The sequence below is a fragment of the Cygnus olor genome, chromosome 3 (assembly GCF_009769625.2).
Source record: "Cygnus olor isolate bCygOlo1 chromosome 3, bCygOlo1.pri.v2, whole genome shotgun sequence".
Classification (NCBI taxonomy): Eukaryota; Metazoa; Chordata; class Aves; order Anseriformes; family Anatidae; genus Cygnus; species Cygnus olor.
Window position 1 is genome coordinate 32,729,997 of NC_049171.1, and position 20,427 is coordinate 32,750,423.

Consider the following 20,427-nt stretch of genomic DNA (forward strand, 5'->3'; position numbering starts at 1 on the left):
AGAAGGGAAGGAAAACAAAACATCAGAACAACACAGCAGTAACTCAAACAGATCTGCTTTTTTGGAGGTGTTACAGACAACACGACAAACATACTGGTGCCATGGAACAGTAATCCCGCAAAGCTACTCAATTCTTTTCAGACTTACGTGGGGATGCTGTGGGGAAACCATGTTAAAGGTTAGTAAAACAGCTCTATCATTATGCAAGTCAGATCTGATTATCCATTAACTGCTCATCTGCATTTAGTGATTCAGAGCAAGTCTTCAATCTTATTTTGGAACCATCATCTAATATAGCTGGCATTTCTTATATCCCCAAATGTTTAACTCATTATCTATTAACTAATAGCAATCTGTTGCCTCGTTACCCAATTCCACTTCAACCGACTGATCCAAAGCTCTGGATCCCTGTTGTTCAGGCACCAAGTACGAACCTCGCCATGCCATTTGGTGCTGACCTAACCAGTGCGCATTTACCACATCTCTGGGAAATGCTCCAGTACACCTTCAGGCAGACATCCCATAAACATCTTTTACCCAAAATTTAAATTCAAAGCCATCAAACGGGACAGGTCAACACCATGCTGCTTGAAGACGGTCAAGTGCCTGCCAGTTTCTGTCAGCTTTGAAATAAAAACTGAGCAAAATGCTGAAATGGGGGGTCCTTCAGAGATTGCCTGACTTATCTCAAAGGATCCTCAAACTTCATGTTTTTGGTTGTTTTTGGAAATGCAACTATCTAATGTTCTGCAATGTACTGAAAGCCATTTAGATTGAAGTGTTTAACCGTTAATCTCTACATGACAGTTAACCAGTTCTCGAAGAGAAACATCTTCTGGTTACCATCAGAAAAACACATGTACAAAACTAACTGGAAACCTAATGTGATTCTGTTGCTTATGCAATTTTTTTTCTGTTCACACTATTTCCTCTTGACAGCAAGTTTCCTCGGTTTACTCAATGCACTACAGAATGCACCACATACTGCAGCTGTTACCTGGCAGTTGTGCTATCTAGAAACCACCTTTAAAGAAAAAAGCACCGCAGAAATGAGATTTTAAGGCTTAGATACAGCTAAAAGTAAATCCTCAGCTGAAATTCACTCTACCCCAAAACAAAAAATGTGAGTATTTGCTTCACAACTTCTGAGCACACTGAGTATTCATCCTTTTCTTACCCCACAAGGCCTGTATGTAGGCTTTTCTAAAAGTTAACATTAACCCAAAGAACACAGAGACATAGCATTGAACTTTTGTTTTAATGGTCTCAAATTCTGTGACAGATTTTTGGTCAAGTTTCCATTTTTAAAAAATTTATCGATTTTAAAGACTAATAACTTAAACTGCCACGAAACAAATGGTCCACAAACATTCCTTTCCTTCTGAAGCTTTTACGATGCATTGTAATCATTAACCAGTCTTTTACTATTAAACTTAAATGGCCAATTGAGACAAACAGTTCTGAGACCGTTCTTCCACCACTGATTACGACTGAGGTGGCAGCTGATGTACAGAATTTTCATTTAGCCTTCTGGGCCTTCTGGGCAGACTTTGTGACCTTGCCAGCGCCACCAGCCTTCTTGTCAACTGCTTTGATGACACCAACAGCAACCGTCTGTCTCATGTCACGCACGGCAAAACGACCTGCAAACAAAAACGTGGGTTTTTTTATGACTTTTGTCTACTGCTACACATCCCACAGCATTACTGCACGGCATCAACACGCAGCGTTGGCTGAGCGAGCAGCTGCTGCTCTAGGACAGTAAGCTGCACGTGACTGCAGCATTAACATCCAGCTACGTTATCTAGAGAATAACCCCAGTCCCACCAAAGTTCTGGTTCCATTTTGAAGTTTCCATTTAATTCAGAACTTTTAGGGTTATATTACAGAAGAAGCTACATCCTGGCACTAGAAATCAGACACCTTCTCCAGAGACCAGCATTAAGCATGTTTTGGAAGACACCTTACCCAGAGGAGGATAATCGGAGAAGCTCTCAACACACATAGGTTTGCCAGGAATCATGTCAACAATGGCAGCGTCTCCGGATTTCAGGAATTTAGGGCCGTCCTCCAGCTTCTTGCCAGAACGACGATCGATCTTCTCTTTGAGCTCAGCAAATTTGCAAGCAATGTGAGCAGTATGGCAATCCAGCACAGGGGCATAACCAGCACTAATTTGGCCAGGGTGGTTCAGGATAATAACCTAGAAAAAAAAAAAAAGCCAAGTATGATGTTAACACTGGAATAAGTTTGAAAAGCTCCCCACAAGAGACTGGTGCGTCTTACATAACTGTCACTGATTTGCTTAAAGCAAATCTTATCTCAGAACACAAGTCTGTGTCACTTTACAGGTTATCCTACTGGTTAAAAAAAAAAAAAAGGCAGAATTCTACTATTTCACAACCCAGATGTAGATTTTAACATCTTCCGGAGTTGCAGAAGTCACCTGTGCAGTGAAGCCAGCAGCTTCCATTGGAGGATCATTCTTGCTGTCACCAGCAACGTTACCACGGCGAACGTCTTTCACAGACACGTTCTTCACGTTGAAGCCGACGTTGTCACCAGGCAGAGCTTCGCTCAGGGCCTCATGGTGCATCTCGACAGATTTTACTTCAGTTGTAACATTGACAGGGGCAAATGTAACCACCATGCCTGGCTTCAGGACACCTGTTTCCACACGGCCAACTGGTACAGTACCAATGCCTGCAAGAGAGAAGCGATCTCAGTAATCCAGTGATTATATGCCCTTATGGGCAGGGAGACAACACTTTCAAGAAGTATTTTACACTTTCTACTCAGTTTTCAGGCAAGAAACTGCATTTGTCCCATGCCTTAGGTGGTGGTGTTAAGTGAGTAACTTGGAAACATGTACCGCCAATTTTGTAGACATCTTGAAGAGGCAGACGCAGAGGTTTGTCAGTTGGACGAGTTGGTGGCAGGATGCAGTCCAAAGCCTCAAGGAGGGTGGTTCCACTGGCATTGCCATCTTTCCGGGTAACTTTCCATCCCTTGAACCAGGGCATCTGGAATAAAGAACAGCCCAAGCATCATTGCCTGCCCACTCAACAGCATGAAGCTATAAAGAAGCAGTTTATCTCCACAGCACTCAGTGTATTATTACAGAATAAGAACTCGTCAAGTGCTGGGACTTGATTTTAACCTCAGCACTTCAGATCATTCCTATTAAGAGGACATGCATTTACCCACTGCACAACTGATCTCTGTAACCCTTCAAAGTTTCATTTTTTTAATATAAAGAAATACAAAACGTACGTTAGAGCTAGGCTCCAGCATGTTGTCTCCATTCCAACCAGAGATTGGCACAAAAGCTACAGTGTCTGGGTTGTAGCCAATTTTCTTGATGTAAGTGCTGACTTCTTTGACAATCTCTTCATATCTCTTCTGGCTGTAAGGTGGCTCAGTGGAATCCATCTTGTTAACACCAACAATCAGCTGTTTCACACCCAGGGTGTAGGCCAGAAGGGCATGCTCACGGGTCTGCCCGTTCTTAGAAATACCGGCCTCAAACTCACCAACACCAGCAGCAACAATCAGGACAGCACAATCAGCCTTTGAAAAGAAAGAAAGAAGCCTTCATTATAATGCCTACACATATGCCAAGACATTAGGGGAACTCCCTCACAGTAAAGCAACTAAGGAACAGCCTGCCTGAACTCCCCAAATCCTTAGCTCTATTTCCCTACCTGAGAAGTTCCAGTAATCATGTTCTTAATGAAGTCTCTGTGTCCAGGGGCATCAATGATGGTGACGTAGTACTTGCTTGTTTCGAATTTCCACAGGGAAATATCAATGGTGATACCACGCTCACGCTCAGCTTTCAGCTTGTCCAAGACCCAGGCGTATTTGAAGGAACCCTTGCCCATCTATACATTTAAAAATAGAATTATTATTATTATTATTTTTTTACAGTATGTGTTTTCATTTATCTCAGAAAGACCGTGAACAAGACACAGGCTAAGAGGCGAAAGCTAAAAATAGTAAGTGATCTATGCTGAAAAACATCGCTGTTGCTTACAAAACTCTGGCATAGATACACTTGGCACAACCAGTGAGAGATGCCAACTGTTTTGTTATTTAACCTGTTGACAGTTTGGCCCTCTTGACAGCTTGTTAATTGCACTATCACCTCTTTAGGATAGATCTCTTAAGACCAAGTCCTACTATCAAGTGTCCACTATGAATTTTAGTTCTCTTACTAACGTAATCCCCGTTGTAATGAGCATTTTAACAGCCACACAGCCTAGCATTCACTGCATTTCATTCTGTGATGTGCTTATTAAAAGCTATTTTGTTACTGTACAGAAGCAATGAACACTTGAAGACTTTCTCCAGGTTCAAGTACCAAAATCCATAACTTTGTTTTTCGAGATAAACGCAGTTGTGATGATTAGGTTTATCTTCAGCTAAATGTAGGCCAAGATTGGGGCTGGCAACTCCAGTTGAGTTGTGATTCCAAGGTTCACTACGTGGACGTAGCTCTGGAGTACCTTTCTTTGCCCTCCGTTTTGCACTTCACAACTTCAGTATAACCAACTACTGTGTGGGTTCCATGCCTTAGCACTTTTTAAATACGGGGATGATTTCAAATTAACTGCCTGTATCCCCGATCCATTTTGCACCTCAAATAGTTTTGCAACTTTATCTTTTTATTCACCCATGCCCACAACTTCGTTGGCCATGGGAGTCCCACGCACCTCAGCGGCTTCCTTCTCGAACTTCTCGATGGTCCTCTTGTCGATACCACCGCATTTGTAGATGAGGTGGCCGGTAGTGGTGGACTTGCCGGAATCGACGTGGCCGATGACGACGATGTTGATGTGGGTCTTTTCCTTTCCCATTTTCGACGCTGGTTAAGTTCTTCCTTTTTGGCAGAAAGACAGTCGACACCTGCCGAGTTCCACAAGCAGCCCGGTTACCTCCGGATGGCCAATCGGTTCCCTCACGACCGCGCTCCCCACCTCCCTCAGCAGCGCCTCCCGCCGGGCGCAGCCCCAAGGGGGCACTGGGCTGCCCGGGGAGGCCCGGCCGGGCCCTGAGGCCCGCGGCCCGGCCCCGCCCCGCCGAGGGGAGGAGCGGAGCGGAGCGGGGCGGGCGGCAGCGGCCCGGGGCCCCCTGCCGAGCGCCCCCCGGCGTCGCCCCCTCCTCCTCCTCCTCCTCGGGCTCGAGTTACCCCGGCGGCGGGGCCGAGGGGGCCGCGGAGGCCGGCGGGCAGCGCGGAGGGCGGGGCCGCCCCGCTCCTTTGTGTGTGTGACTCACCCCGCCCGGGCCCGCCGCGTCCTCCATTTTGTGGCGCTGGCGGCGGGCAGGAAGAGCGGGACGCCATTTTCCTCCCCCCCCCCCCCAACCTCTCCCCTCCCCCGCCGCGGGCGAGGCGGCGCCCCCTGGGACGCCCCCCCCCCAACCCTCCCGCCCCGCTCCCCGCCGACCCCCCGGGGCTTCCCCACCGCCACCCCCGACGCACAACGCCGCCGGCCGCACCCCGTAACCCCGCATCGAACCCATAACGGAGCGGCGCGGCGCCAGCCCCCCGGCTCCCCCCCAACCCCCCCGCCCGCCCCGCTTTGCCCCGCAGCGCTCCGAGGGGGCGGCCGCGCCCCGCAGCCCCCCCAACCCCCCCTTGCCCTCCCTTAGGCCCGGCCCGGCTCGCGGCGGCCGCGCCTCACCTGCTCGACGTCGGCGAACCCGGAGCGAAAAAGACCGACGGCGTGAGCGCCGCCCCTTAAATACCCTGCGCCGGGGGCGGGGCCTAACGGACACGTCACCGCTCCCGGCGGCCCCGCGGCCCCGCCCCCTTCGGCCCGGCCCCACTGCGCGGGCACAGGGCGGCGGCCTCGGGCCTGGGGGAGGCGGGGCAGGGACGGGCCTGAGGGGGCTGCGAGACTCCCGGGGAGGGAGCAGGGGCACAGGGAGGGGGTTTAGTGAGCCCCAGGAGGCAGCAGTGTTGTGTTTTTTTCTTTAAAGCCAGCTTTTTTGGTCTTTTTTTGCAGCCCCAGAAAGAAAAAGTTGGCTCAGAAGTCACACAAATCGAGGTAGACACTTTGAGGAGAGGCATCCCAAACGTTTCAGATGTGGCCAAAGAATCACTGAGGCATCGAGGACCTGACTTCTGTGCCAGAATCCCAAAGTGCACAATGTGCCCCTCTTCTGTATTTTCATGTGTGAAAATTGCTGATGAGAGCCACTGACAACCCTAACCCATTACTTTTGAAACTGATGGCAAGGAATCACGGAACAACCCACACCGTCAGAAATAAAAGCCCTCATGATTCCCATGGATTGCCTCCGTTCTTTACTCGCCTCTAACTGTAGTAAGAAAATCCATGGTTTACTCACCTCTAATTGAATAAAAGCCATTAATTATTCAACATCACACACACCTTTTTAAGCGAAATTAAGCTGAGAAGATGAACAAGTATTTTTGTTGGCTCTTTTAAAATGATCTGCAAAGGAAACAAATCTACATGGTCTGTTTTCCTCCTTCATACATATATTCCTTTTCGTCTTTCTTGATGCACCTGTGTTGTAAATTGTTACTTACATATACCCAACTATAATCTCATTCTTTTTTTTTTTTGGCATGGTCTCCAGCTGGCAGTTGTAAAACACAAAAACAGCTTCTTGTTCAAAAAACAAAAAAAAAGCCCCCAACCAACAAAAAATAAGGAAATCAAACCAAACCAAAGAACCCACCTGATGAATCTACACTTTCATTTGTCTCCAAGTGTCCCTAGCTGAGATGCATCCAGCATCAAATTCAGCACAGCAGAGAGAGCAGCAAGCTTAGTACTGCATGGACTGTTTCAGAAGCACAAGGTTTCCATTTGGTGTTTTTCCACATGGAAGATTTAAAAAATAAAAGTGCATTTGGAAAGAACAAACAAACAAACATATTTTTGAGAAATGACACATATTAGAGAAGACGTTGAATTTAGAATACGCCTTTTACACAAAAACTCAGTTTCACTGAGTAAAACCTGCCAACGTGTTCAGACATCATTAAATAAACTCAGTCATTTTTAGGAGAGGAATAAAGTCATCATGTTCCCTCCCCCCCTTTTTTTTTTTAAACACAGAAAATGATTGGGGGGGAGAAGCTAGAGAAGGTTCAGCTTTTCTCAAAACTTACATTCAGGTGTAAAATTCGTGAAGGTATTTTGTATGAAGTCAGCAGCAGCAGATTGAGGGAAAGGGAGAAGGATCCCTTTTCTTTAAAATGGAAATGCATTATCATAAAGTGATTTCATGGCTCAGGAACAATGGGTAAAACTGGTAAGAAAGTTAGCTTTTGGGGGCTCTTATAAAGCAAAGGCGGTTTGTAAACACAGCTAAAAAGCTTTACTTTACAGAATTGTTTCCAGTTAGCTTCTGAAATGTGTATGCCAGCAGGGGGTATTTTTAATGGACTGATCTGACAAAGTATCCATTCTACAAAAATGTAGTTTAAAATTTTCAGTGACTTCTGCCGCAATGGGGGAGGAGAAAGGAAATGTGTTACTGATTTCTGACATGGCCCATAATAAACTGCACATTTCTTTTTTTTTTGAGGGACATGTTTAAAAGACTATTTCATAAATACAGGCATTTAGAACTATGTGTTTCTGAAGACAGCAATTTCTGTCCTACGTACATAGCTGAAAGTCATTGAATGTGTTGGACAACCTTTTAGCCATGTCCTAGTTAAAAGCCTTCAAGAGTTGTTTTTTCCCTCCATTTATTTAATTGAATTTTCAAAAGAATTTTATTATTTCCTCTTTAATCAGTCCACTACATGCTTTTACTCTCTCAACAACTAGTCTATCTTTCATTGTCCATTCTATTAGCGGAACATTCCTATTATCAATCTCCCAAATATTTATACAGCTGGGGAGCTTCAGATATAGGAGTAGCCTCACATAATTCTGTGGAAACGCGTTCTGCAGAATCCTCTCGACTAACACAGATAGGCATATACTGGACTAAATCCTCTGTGCATTTGCATACATTTAGCCTGTTTAGCCTATTTAGCCTGTTACAAATTTTAGATTCTGCTCATTAGGCAAAACTAATCTCTTTGATAAGAAAAAAACTTATGAAGAAACAGAGATAAGAGATTTCAAGAACTCAAGGTCTTTCAGGCTTTGGAGTCTTGCTTAGTAAATCCAGCCTGGCTTCAGAAATAGGTGGACTTTGTGGGGAAAAATCACTCACTCTCCCCTGACCATTAGTGAGCATATGCTAAACTGAAATAACCTATGTCCAGACATGCCTAGTGTAAGAATACATACCAGTGTTTGCTACAGCAACTGTATTGTGGGAACCTATGGAATAAACACCACTTTTAAAAGGTTTTGAATCTCAGATAAAGTGATATTAAAATGCAGTTATGCTGTCAGTATTATCTGAGCCAAATAGTCTAACTTTTAAATATAAACTTTAACTGGATTTTGAGATCACTCTAACTACAACAGCATTACTTTCATTTTAATGTGTGGCTACAGAGCATGAGGAATGTGCTATAATCTTAGAACACAGTCATAGTCAGTGAAATCACACCAGGAAATCAAAAATGTTCTAATCGAGCACCTCTGAAGAGTTTTAACGCTCTCCTCCACATACACGTGGAAGTGGCATCTTTCTGATTAGACTCCTGTGCAAAGATGAAGATAGCCAGCACTTACACGACTGTTTCAACTGCAGTGAACAAGGTCGTCCAGGAGTGTAAGCAAACAGACTTCAGAAGCACGAGACTTTAAACACAGATCTGATACATGCAGTTTATCAAGCTCCCTGTGTATGGAAGAGGCACTAAGATTTCTTGAGGGCACTTTCGGAAACAGTGGTGGAAAAGTAATCCCAAATTATCAATCGTAGTTGGTGATCAGCAAAAACTGATTCTGGTACACAACATTATTCTGTAATACAATTAACCTCATTCTTACTGTGAAATACTTTCTAATCCCAACATTACAGTTTTAACTGTATGTACATTAGTCCAAATGTTCAACAAATTATAGCATGAGCACAGAGCTTTAATTCCATTTGCACTTGTTTAATGCATTGGTTCGTAATAGAAATAAAAAGCATCTACATCTGCTATGAAATCCTTTTCCCTACATCATCCTGATACTTACTAGCAGAATTTACATTCATTTGTTTAATAAATATAAGAACAACAGAATAACTGTGCTATTCACACAGCAAGAGATTAGACAGAGAACCTACTTCAAAAAAAAAAAGTTTGAAAGTTATTTAGTTCTGTATTAGAAGCCGGTATTTTTATATAAATGAAATCACTTAGTAAAGGGAAGAGACAACAATATATACTCTCTAAGTTACAATCTCAGGAGAGAGCACAAAATAAACCCCTCTGTTCTTGGAAGACTTGGACCGGATAAAGCCCTGAACAACCTTGCCTGATCTCAAAACTGACCTTGCTTACAGATTCAGAAAACAGGGTCTTATAGTAGAAAGCACAGGAGAGTGGCCTTCAAACAGTATTGAGAGTATTACTGTGATAAATAAACATCTACATTTTCAAAAGTTTCTGAATAACTTAGTGAGCCTCTTAAGAAGGTATTGCTTCCCATAAAACAAGATTCCTGGGGGAAGCAGTACTCTTCCAGTTACAGCACTTGCAACTAGTGAAGTACTAATGCTCAGAGGACAGTCTGCTTTTAAAAAATCTTTTCAAACCACGTTTACCCTCAACATAAGAAGGCTCATCTATACTGAATGTTTAGTACCACTTGAACCGTTACAGCACCAAAGGTTTTGTACCAGAGTGGGCAAGGACATTCTGCAGATGCTGTATTGAAACCTCCCTTTCTTTGCCAAAACTTCTGTTCTGTGGAGCCCTGTGTTACTGAACTAGAAGAGGAAAACATCTGATTTAGGGTAGAAGTGTTTCAAGTGGGAAGAAATGAACCTCACGTATGGCTGCTTCAGTAAGGCTTTTTTCTTCTTCTTTTTTTATTTTTTCCTGGAACTGAACAGATACACGTGGACAACTCAAGGACATCAGATCCAAGAGGCAATTGCTGCTTTAGTTCTACCAAGAACAGACCCTTCACGTGTAGCTACCTGACAAAGCTTCACATCCTTCACTAGGGCTAGGCTAATTTATACCAGCTGATGACCTGGCTCCAGGCAAAGAGCTGTTACTAGACACTGATGCAGAATAAAGGTGAAGGGCTGACAAACTAACCACCACTATTACAGAGAAACAATGTAATTTGTTAAACTGTTCTGTGGTTTTACATTAGTGTTTTGCAACAGCAAAGAGGCTAGGGCATTTACTCTTTTCCCTGAATGGGATCAGATTTTCACTGCATCCCACCACATTTTGGACATCCTAAAGGAAGGTAACTGATAAGGCCTTCTAAGAGTTCAATTCAAAGCACAGCCTAAATGTGAGTATAAAAAATAGAGCACTGTACATACAGACAGAGGCAGGTACTGAACAGAAATCCAGTGGGTAAGGTCAGTTTGGCTCTTGTTCTTTATTTATCATGAACTTCTCTTCCAAAACTCCATTTTAAAGCTCTGGTCTCCTGTGCTAATAGTCATTTTGCCTTAAGCAACTGATTCATACTTTCACGCTGATAAGTCTGAGATGAAACTTTTAAGTGGTACCTCAACTCCTCACTCACTGACCACACATTTTAAAGGTTTCTGCTGAGCCCTCACCAGCAACTGAGCTATATACTCTGATAGCTTTGCTGAATGTCCATGCATAAGGTTAATTTTGCTGCCTTTGGAGCTGGCTCATGCACCCAGCAAGCTGGAAGTTCACCGACAGAAAAGCTAAAATTCCCTGTTCTCATCTTGCAGACCTTTTGCATTCCCCCATTCTGCCTTCCTGCTGAACCCAAGAAAAAAAAAACACATTTTCAAGGAAGGAGGCAAAGTTTAAAGGTAGATTTCCTAGAAGGGGGTTGCTTTATACGAAGAAAGAAAACTTGAGATGCTGCTGAAGGCTGAAAGGGAGAGAAACATAAAGGAGCTTTTGGTGCAGACCACTGAAGTCTGCTACAAACGGAGAGTGGATGGATTGGCCAAAGGAGGAAGGCGGCAGTCCCTGAGACTTGTGCTACTAAGGATGGTGCAGACACGTCCAGATATTCCTCTGGATGAAGTGCCATCCATATTTCCACTCTCCCACCTTGATCTCTCCCATCTTGATGTTGCCGTGGCTTCAAGCATTGGCATCACTCATGCTGTGGATCAGCTTCCACTGCAATCACACTTAAAGGATTCTTGCTACGTGATAACCACAGTCACCAGAAGTGGTGCAGATCAGGTCCTTCAGCAGCCACGCTCAGATTTAGTTTAGTATATGCTTGACATTTATTCAGCAATTTTAGATTTGAAGCATACAAAGTTCGGAAAGGTTTCAGAGAACTATGGGAATAAATCTAGATCTGGAAAAGTACTTACACTTGCCCTGTTCAATCTATATTGAGTTGACTGAAAGGTAGTTTGGCTTAGTCTCTGGAAAGAAAATCCTGTAAAGGAAGGATCATGAGTTTGGACGTGATGACATAAAAAGTTTCGAGGCTATTGGTAGTCAAATTATGGGAGAAATAGAAGTTGATTATTTGTAATTGGCAACAAACAACGGGACCTGCTTGGTAAAAGCAGTACGTCAACAGATGAAGGAGTGCTCCGCATTTAATTATGCTAGAAAACAAGCAAACAAGCCTTAACAAACAAAAAAACTAAACACAAAAGGAGAAAGAACTTGATGTGGGGGGAGGGCGTACTTGTTAGAAACAGGAGGCCATTTACCCAAAAATCTCTCTTTTAGTTAGCTGACTAATACAGTCTTTCTGAAGTATTTGCCCAGACGAAGCTATCTTGGAGCCACTACTGATTATCTCTGAAAACTACAGAATGGAGAAGGTTCCAGAACACTGGAAAAGTAGAAAAAAATCCCTAAATTGAATAAAAAAAGAAAATGCATGCACAAGCTGGGCACTTATGGAGCGGTCTGCCTAATTTCAATTCCTGGAAAAATATATTGGAACAAATGAACTAGTTTTAAGAAGATAATGGGTTGATAAGTAACAGCTGCAGACTTGTTAGGATTGCATCAAACTCATCTTTTCTACTGTGACAGGTTTAACAGGCTCATGGATGGAGAAATGTGGATTTATTTAACTTAGGGGAAGATTTGACACTCCTTGCACGCAGCTTGCAGAACTAAGCTCAGCAAACTTTGGACAAAATAATGGAGGTGAGAGACCAGCTGAAAAAGGCACACACACACACACAAAGTAATTGGTAGTATCACTATGGAAGGTTGTATCAAATCTGTTTGTGTAGAATGACATTATTCCACCATACAGATAGACAGCTATAAATACACACAAAAGTGATTTAAAATGGCATGCTGGGAGGGGGATTAAGCACTTCAGAGGTCAAGAGCACGATTCAGAGTAACATGAGCAAGCTGGAGAAATGGTCTACAATAATTAGGAAATAAATCAAGATTAATATTTGTTGTTTTGCAGTTCACTGCACAAACACAGGAGAAACAGCAGCTAAACAGCAATCCTGTAGAAAACGGCCTAGGGTTAGAGTGGATCACAAGCTGAACATGAGTCAACACTGCCATACTCTTGTGAAAAAAGCAAACATACTGAGGTGTATAAACAGAAGTGTTGGAAGATACATGAAATAAACCTTCCATTCTACTTAGCACTGATGAAAGCTTCTGCTTGGATACTTTGTCCAGCTTAGGAGTCACCCCTCAAGATGTGACACAATCCAGAAGAAAGTCAAAATTTTTAATTGGTCTATGAAGCATATTTGATATTAATTTTTAGCTTACAACAGTCCTCCAATTGTGGGAAGAGATTATAGCAGCTTTAAAAAGGGTGTTGCAGAGAGAGAGGCACAACGAGTGTTCTTCTTGCACGGAGTCAGGAACTGGGCTTCTCCTGAAGATGTAAAATAGATATTTAGGGAAAATGATGGAGAATAAAAGCACTGGAATGGATTCTGTGCTCAGATGGTGGAACCTCCCAACCCCCCTACTTCTAACAAGCAGCTCAATACATATCAGGAATGGTTCAAGTATAACTGATACTTCCTGATTTATGGGTCTGGTATCTCAAAGTCTCTTCAAGCCTTCATTTCCACAGGTTTACATTACGCAGAAGAGCTGAGCGATCATGAATGAATTTCTTATACCATAAATCCTGCCCACCTTGTTTAGCTTGGTAAGGAAATCTCCCCAAGGACTTCAACATGTTTATATTAGCCGGAGGTCAATCTTATTAGTGGTAATAGTCACATCTGAATAGAAATTCAAGAATACTTCAGCCACTAATAGTGCACCTCACAGTGTAAATTCCGTCTTTTGCACTAGATGACCGAATACGTTTTATTGAAGAACTGAAGGATAGCCGGGTGTAACAGAGGTGTGGAAGGAAATGGGACAGTCACTCCTATACTCTAACCAAGGAGGAGTTAGACTACAAATGAAAGAGGGAGAAGAAATTTTGTACCACAAACTCCTCCTGCTGCTACATATAGCAGGTTATGCTAGAAGCATTAGGAACTGCATGGATTCCTAGCATCATGTTATAAAGCATTCATCCAGTACTGGTTTCTTATCAAAATGAAATGCTGGAAAACATGCTTGGTTTCTCAACAACCAGAAGAATGCTAAAATAACAGTGTGCTTGATTTTCCCACGGGCAGCGCTACCTTGACAAGGACTATCAGCGAAGTGATGTTACGTGGGAGGTCAGTCCACACGCGCTGGTACTCCTCGTAGTCCCTTTCCTTAACAACTCTTGTGAAAAACAGCAGGTGTGGTTTTGTGAGGCAATCCACAGAGGAACGGTGTTTCAGGGGTTAAAAGCCGGTATCACACGTGCTGTATAAAGTAGACTTCGTCCCCTTTAAATGTGGAACGCGTGTTGAGTCAGCACTGAGGCCAAATCTGTGAAGGAAGGGAGCCAGGGCTGACATGCTACCCTGCCGGGCTCTGCCACAGCCCTGGGGAACAGAAGCAGAGGATACAGAGGGGAGGAGAGGTGGCGGAAATACAAACTATAGGCGACCGATCCTTTAGCTTAGGGATGTGGCTGTGCCACAAGGCAGAATAAAAGGTTAAAAAAAAAGTACAGGTTAGAAAAAAAACTGCAAACTGATTCATATTAGCAAGTCATGAGTTACTGTCCTCTGCTGCCTGGAACAGGAACTTTTCTTCTCTCGGCAGGAGACAGCATATAATGCTGAAACGGTGAACAGGAACCACAGGATCCCTGTAGAGTAAAGCAGACAGACCTCAGAGGCCCATCTGAGTGAACGGGCAACCTCCACACCACATTTTATCCAATTCCTAAGGCAACCCAAAGTGTAAAGCACGCTCTGAGGTTTTTATCCCGTACGCTGTTTTCAATTCAACGCAGAGGATATTAAATCAGCCCCCAGCTGTTTTATGTACGTACGCTGTCAGTCACCATAAAAGCCCTCTCTGTGTGCACACCACGCAGAGGTATGAGCGCTGCCACAAGACTCGCAGGAGCGCACGCAGGCATCGTGGCTCGGCAGCGTGCGTGTGGGGGAACAGCAGTTGTAAAGAAACGCTGCTTTTTAGAAAGCACATCTTAGATCCGCCTCTAAATTTAGCTCTGCAGAGTCATTAAAGTGCAGAATCACTATTTAAGGGAAATACTTTGTGCTGGCTTTGGGAGCTCGCACATCCCCATTTACTTCATTGGGCTGCGCGGTGAGTCATGCCACCCAGCAACACGTACACGCCCGCACGAACCGAGGAAGCAGAAACTCTTGCTCACACGCTTTCTCCTTTCCTCCCGGGATCCTCTTTAGAAACAGCTCATGGTAACGGCATTCCTGCGAGGCAGACAGGAATCGGGGCAGGGGAAGCTAACTGTTCAATAGAGGAGGGGTACAGACAGCCTCCTGCACCAGCGGCAGTACATTCAGCACTGATGCAACCGCTTCTACTTTGACCTTTGCAGCAAGAGGCAATGAAGATGTAGCTGTTAATCATTCCTCCCTGGGCTCAGCTGGAACTACGTTAACAATCCCCAGAATAGGACAGGAAAAAACGCGTACTCCAAAATGAGTTGTAATCCCTTCTCTTGAGCACACATCTGAGTTCAGGGAGTCGAAAGGTGTCACTCCGTGTCAAAAGCTAAACCTATGCAGCTGTCAATACCTGCCAACAGAATTGCCTTCCTCCTCTAATCTATCCAAGTATTTCCTGCTTTGGATCTAACGACTGTATGGCTGAAAGGGGTGTGAGAGCACTGAAGCTATCCAATTATCTGGTTGACCCAATTAACTCCAAGGCCACACAACCCCAGACTCAACCCACAGGACATGGGGTTAGGTGGCAAAGCTCAGTTACATCAGATTAGCTACAAAGTGAAATTGTACCCTGAATTATTCTCTCAGCTAAGCAACGTGGCCATTATAACCATCAAAGTTGAACAAGGCCATGTCACGTGCTACAGACAGACCTAAGAAGCCCAGACTGGTATTTCGTGCTTAAACTTTATGAAGCTACGTGTACCTCTTTAAAAGTCTCTGAGTATTTGCCCACGGCAAGTCTATTTCTCCAATGCTAATTCTTAGGTATTCATTACACAGCAAAAAAGTCAATGGCAATATGCACAAGGGAAGGATTGTGATTTACAACGTTATACTCACTTTCTACTGTGTACACGACTAGGCAAGGTCAGCCCATCTTAGTCATCTCAACAGCACCCTAAGCTTGTCACAGCTTTTGTAGTCTCTTAATTCTGAGTTCTGATTCAGGAATTTATACACACATACACACTTTCTTTTTCTGCCCCTCCTCTTTTCTTGCTGTGCACATATACAATGCCTGCTAATGGGGATTGGGACTTAACAAGTACCAGCTCAACGTATACAAGCAGCAAGAGGCAACACCCAGGTACACCCACTGATCTATTAACGGCATTATGGAACAAGTACACCTGATTACGTTGTCTTTATTTTCTACTCAATTCATTCTTTTAGTACGTTGAATAAGCAACAACCACAGAAATGCCTCAATGAACCCCGCGTTATGTGCCATGGCTTTGAAGCGATCACTTCAGTCACCAGCACCGTTTCCAAATAGCTGCTGACGGAGTCACTGGAGATGACAAAATGGAAGCAATGAAAGTACCCCAGGCACTTTCTCTCTGGGTAGGCTCAGAGAAACTGATCGCAGCCCACGCCTGGAACACCAGGCAACACCTATGTCACGCTCACCACAGGGCTTCCCCTGCTATTTATAGGGCATAGGAACATCTCCCTGAAGTTACCCGTTTGTGAATGAGACCAGAGCACTCCTTTTTTAAAAACGCAGAAAGTACAGGCTGAAAAAGAAAAGAGAAACCACAAGCCTGTGCTAAAAAGACCAAGTCTGTTTCTCACTGCAGACAGAGATTACCAGTGATACCCAGCATAATGCACAGCATATCACCAGCATCTTACCTTAAAATATGCATAGGGTGGCTTGAGATGGTTCTATCCTGCTACTCTGAGCAGAGTAGAAAAGACTCCAGCTACCATTCAAGCAACAGTGGAACTGGTTTACAAGGGTTATTAAGGTAAACCATGGTGATTATGTAGGACGGCATGATTTATAACACTCTCGTTCTTACGACATGCTAGGCAGGTCTCAGAACAAAAGTACCCACAAGGTTTAAAAAAACCAAATATCAAAAATCCTACAATCTGTCATCGCTGTACTTGAGAGTCTCAGTATACAGTTCTCAGTTACCTTCCAACAGGCATGTCAGAGTCTTCGAAATAGACACAAAATTCCCAATGGGTGAATTATAAAGCAGGCCTCATGTCACTGCAGCTGGAGATGCAAGCAAAATGTTTATCAGCATAACATCTTTTGTGGTGAAGGTGATGTATATACAGTTTCTACTGCAGCATTAACAATTGTTCAGAGTGTAACAAGAAGTGCAAAGTTAAAAAAAAAAGTTAATGCACGTACACAAAGCAACCATCCTGAGCCCTTTTCAACCAGACAGCAGAAAGAGCACTGAGTACAGCCCTGAGCATTGGGAAGTCACTGTTTGCAGTGCATGTGAGATCAAATACAAATGTAAATGTAAACACTAGCCACAGGTGCAGTAAGTTTTTCACCTCCATGGTTTGGTGGAATAAAATGACAGAAAGCTTAGTCACCCAAAATAAAGTTAACCAGAATAAATTCATCACTTGGCTCTACAAGTCAGACACCCACAAAAACTCCTACATTGGGAATTACTATGAGCAATACAACACACAACCTTCTGTCTTTTAATTCCTTCCTCCTTGCTAAGCAAGACAGTTTAAGTCATTGTACCTGTATCTGCCTGTCTCATGTTTTATGCTTTGTTGAATTTTATTGTAAAAGTGAATAGCTGCAACGTGTGGATGTCAAATATCTAATTACTATGAAGAGTCACATGATGGACTCACCTACTATAGAGAAAATAAGAGTTTAGATACTATCTTCTTTTCCCAAATACTAAGTAGAATTAGACTACACTAGAAACTCAGCATGTAAGTGCCAATTTGCCACCTAACTGTAAAGCCAGGCCTGCATCATACAGACATCCTTAACAAATCTGTCATTTTTAACTTAAATACGAAACACAAGGCTGACTATAAGCAGACAGCTGACAAAGCACTTGCCAAAGGCTTTTCCTGGAGAAAGCCTTACCACATGGTGGGAAGCCCTTCCCAGTGCCACTGCTCATTGCTGCACCACAGTGCTTAGCTTTTGGTTCCCCTCCTGTGCTACTGAGTTTCCAGATGCAAGAGCCTTTCTCAAAAGGGAACCAAACACATATGTAGCCTGGCAAAGAAGAGTAAGATCAGAGGTGAACAATTTTCTCTATCTAGGACTGAAAGTGTGTATCAGTGATAATCTAGCTGTCACAAGCTGACCTCTCTGAAGCACTGGGGCTGCAGACAGCCCTCCGCATGGCGTGTGGGTTGTGAAGAGCAGGCTCTTCTCCATACTTGTACCCACTCCCCAGCAGCCCCCACCTCAGTGGCTGCCTCATACCCATGGGATGTTACACCCAAATAAGACAGTGAGGCACCATTTTGCCAAGACACCTGGGAAGCACATGAAGTTGTTCGGATGGATAACACTGGATGCACAAACACCAGCTCTTCATACTTTATTAATGCACTGTTAATATAGCATAAACCGATATGTTTCTGCCAACCTATTTCAGTTCATTTTTCACACCAAAGGAGTCAAGTAGGTCTCCTCCTCTACAGGAGCAGAGCCACCCTTGGACCTCTTTCTTTTGAGGATGATATTAAGGGTGAGGGTTCAACTCTAAGCCATTGTCATTGCAAGCAAAGGCTCTCACACACTATTACAGCTGGAGGCAGTGATTTCAAACACACCATGTGGGGGTGAAGTGCCCCAAAGTACCCTTTGCAGCCTGACTGAGGCCTCTTAATTTGAGAGCAGTTCTCAGATCAAATTCAAGTGCAGGAAAGACGCTTTTTGCTGTTTGAAAAGTGAAAATAAACAGCATTCATTGATCGGGCTAATTGTCAGCTTACTGATCTTGAGACTCCTGAATGATCAGCACTTTAATAGTCTGTGTGCTAGGGGAAAAAGACTTCCTTATCTACTTTTCTAAGATTGCTTTATCTGCTCTGCCCTTGGGGCCTTCTCTCAGGCGTGTGAGCTGCCTGTGGGGCGGCTAATAGGATGGGTGCTGCCTGTGGGGCAGCCTCACCAGGGCAGAGGCCTGCCGTGGCCTTCTGCTGTCGCAGGAGCGGGCACAGCCAGCGCTGTCCCGTGACAAACTCCAAATCCCCGCTTTTGTGCTGCAAACAGCGGCCTCCTTGCCCAGTGCCCCGAGACAAAGCCCCATGGCCATACCTCATGACTCAGCCGAAACGCCACGGGGCGAGAGCTGCTCGCTATCCGCCTGCCTGCGCTCCCAGTACCCAACTCAGAAGAATTAAAACAGGCACCAAGGAGGAAGACGAAACCTGCAGAGAGAGGTTTATTTTTTCCCTCCTGTAGGAAGACATCTGCCCTCGTACAAGTGTGTTTGTACAGGCTGCACGTTCTCTGAACAGTGAAACACTCATCTAAGCTTCAAAGAGCCACACTTAGCATTTAGCTTTTGTTGAGCAGACACAGACAGATGGATTTAGTTTGGAATTTTGTTTGGTCTGGGTCCCCCCCCCCCTTTTTTTTTTTTTTTACATTGGATCCTCAGTTAGAAGTGAAGCCAGCTGCTACTTGCAATTCAATTTCAGCAATTCAAAGTGGTTGCTTGCGTTTTGACCACTCATTGGCATCTCGATGGTCAAAAGTAACCTTTGATGTTAGCACCCTGTTAAGAGGAGAGCTAGGGTAGAAACCACAGCTCCTGTGGCTCACGAGTTTAGTGTGTTCTTTGGATTGATTGAGCAAGATGGCTGTAGATTGATTTTCACAGAGTAGCTCCTTTTCCAGTAAAAGGGGATACTTTGAATCCAGAGAACGTATGCAAAGTTATAGATATCTATTACATCTAAGCTTGAGTGAACATGTTCTGCACACCCTTTGACTAGAGTAGTCAAAACTTCAGCTGCTGCCCGGCTCTAGAGACAGGTCTGCCCACACAGGTCCATTTTTCACATTAAAACTCTCTCGTTCCCTATTCTGGCACTGGCTGCACCCAGGCAACCACATAGACCATGGATACACAGCTGCTTGGTAGCTGTTTTCTGCCTAAGCCTTTCACAGCTTCACAGTCATTGCACAGTCCTCGTTCTCAGCTTTTGAGAATGACAGAGGACAGACGAGGTGGGCAGGCCACAAGAAGCTGCCCATTTTCTCTTAAAACAAGGGAGTGAGCATGATTTTTATTCTTTTTCTCTTTCTGTGATAGAAGGTGGGACCAGGCTGACACCCACCCTCTGCCCACAGGAATTCAGACCAGAACATCTCCCAGGGGACAGAGAGCTTCAGCCCAGGACGGAGAGCCACAGGTCCTGTTGCTGGAAACACGTGTTTCACCAGTTACATGACACCACAGCTTTGCTCCAAGCCATCTCCTTCACAGATTTGGCTTTAGGTCACACTACAGCAAAATACTTGAACAGACGCTTAGTGCTCAATAGATGCCTAAAGATCCATCAGCATCGACACGACTCCACGCAGAGATATTAGATTAACATCACTATCCCTGTGCGGACATTCTTCTACAATCTGATCCTTCTCTACTGCTATTAACATCTCATATTTGCCTCTTCTCTCTCCTTTCAACACCATGCAGAGATGCCTAGCAACTGTCAGCTATCTATTGACAATTCAAATAGCCTGGTTTCTCGTTCTCTTCACGCAAGGGCCTTTAAGCTTGAGCAAAGCTATTTTCATAGCAGAAAATATTAACATAAGTAACTGCATGGGAA

The 20,427-nt window shown here is 44.1% G+C and overlaps 1 protein-coding gene and 1 long non-coding RNA gene across 2 annotated transcripts; both read right to left on the reverse strand.

The window, feature by feature from the left end:
• Positions 1 to 1,239: 1,239 nt before the first annotated feature.
• On the reverse strand, positions 1,240 to 5,828 carry EEF1A1 (eukaryotic translation elongation factor 1 alpha 1). The gene is made up of 8 exons (XM_040553388.1): positions 5,685 to 5,828; positions 4,716 to 4,908; positions 3,705 to 3,884; positions 3,274 to 3,570; positions 2,873 to 3,023; positions 2,447 to 2,703; positions 1,969 to 2,203; positions 1,240 to 1,643 (listed from the first exon to the last, which is right to left on the reverse strand). Exons 2-8 carry the CDS (start codon positions 4,857 to 4,859, stop codon positions 1,519 to 1,521), a joined length of 1,389 nt encoding a protein of 462 aa, XP_040409322.1. The 5' UTR covers positions 4,860 to 4,908; positions 5,685 to 5,828; the 3' UTR covers positions 1,240 to 1,518.
• A 6,939-nt stretch (positions 5,829 to 12,767) lies between these two features.
• Positions 12,768 to 14,941, reverse strand: LOC121068294. Its single transcript, XR_005818782.1, has 3 exons — positions 14,463 to 14,941; positions 13,714 to 14,276; positions 12,768 to 12,941 (listed from the first exon to the last, which is right to left on the reverse strand). It is a non-coding gene; the product is annotated as an uncharacterized LOC121068294 (long non-coding RNA).
• Positions 14,942 to 20,427: the final 5,486 nt, after the last annotated feature.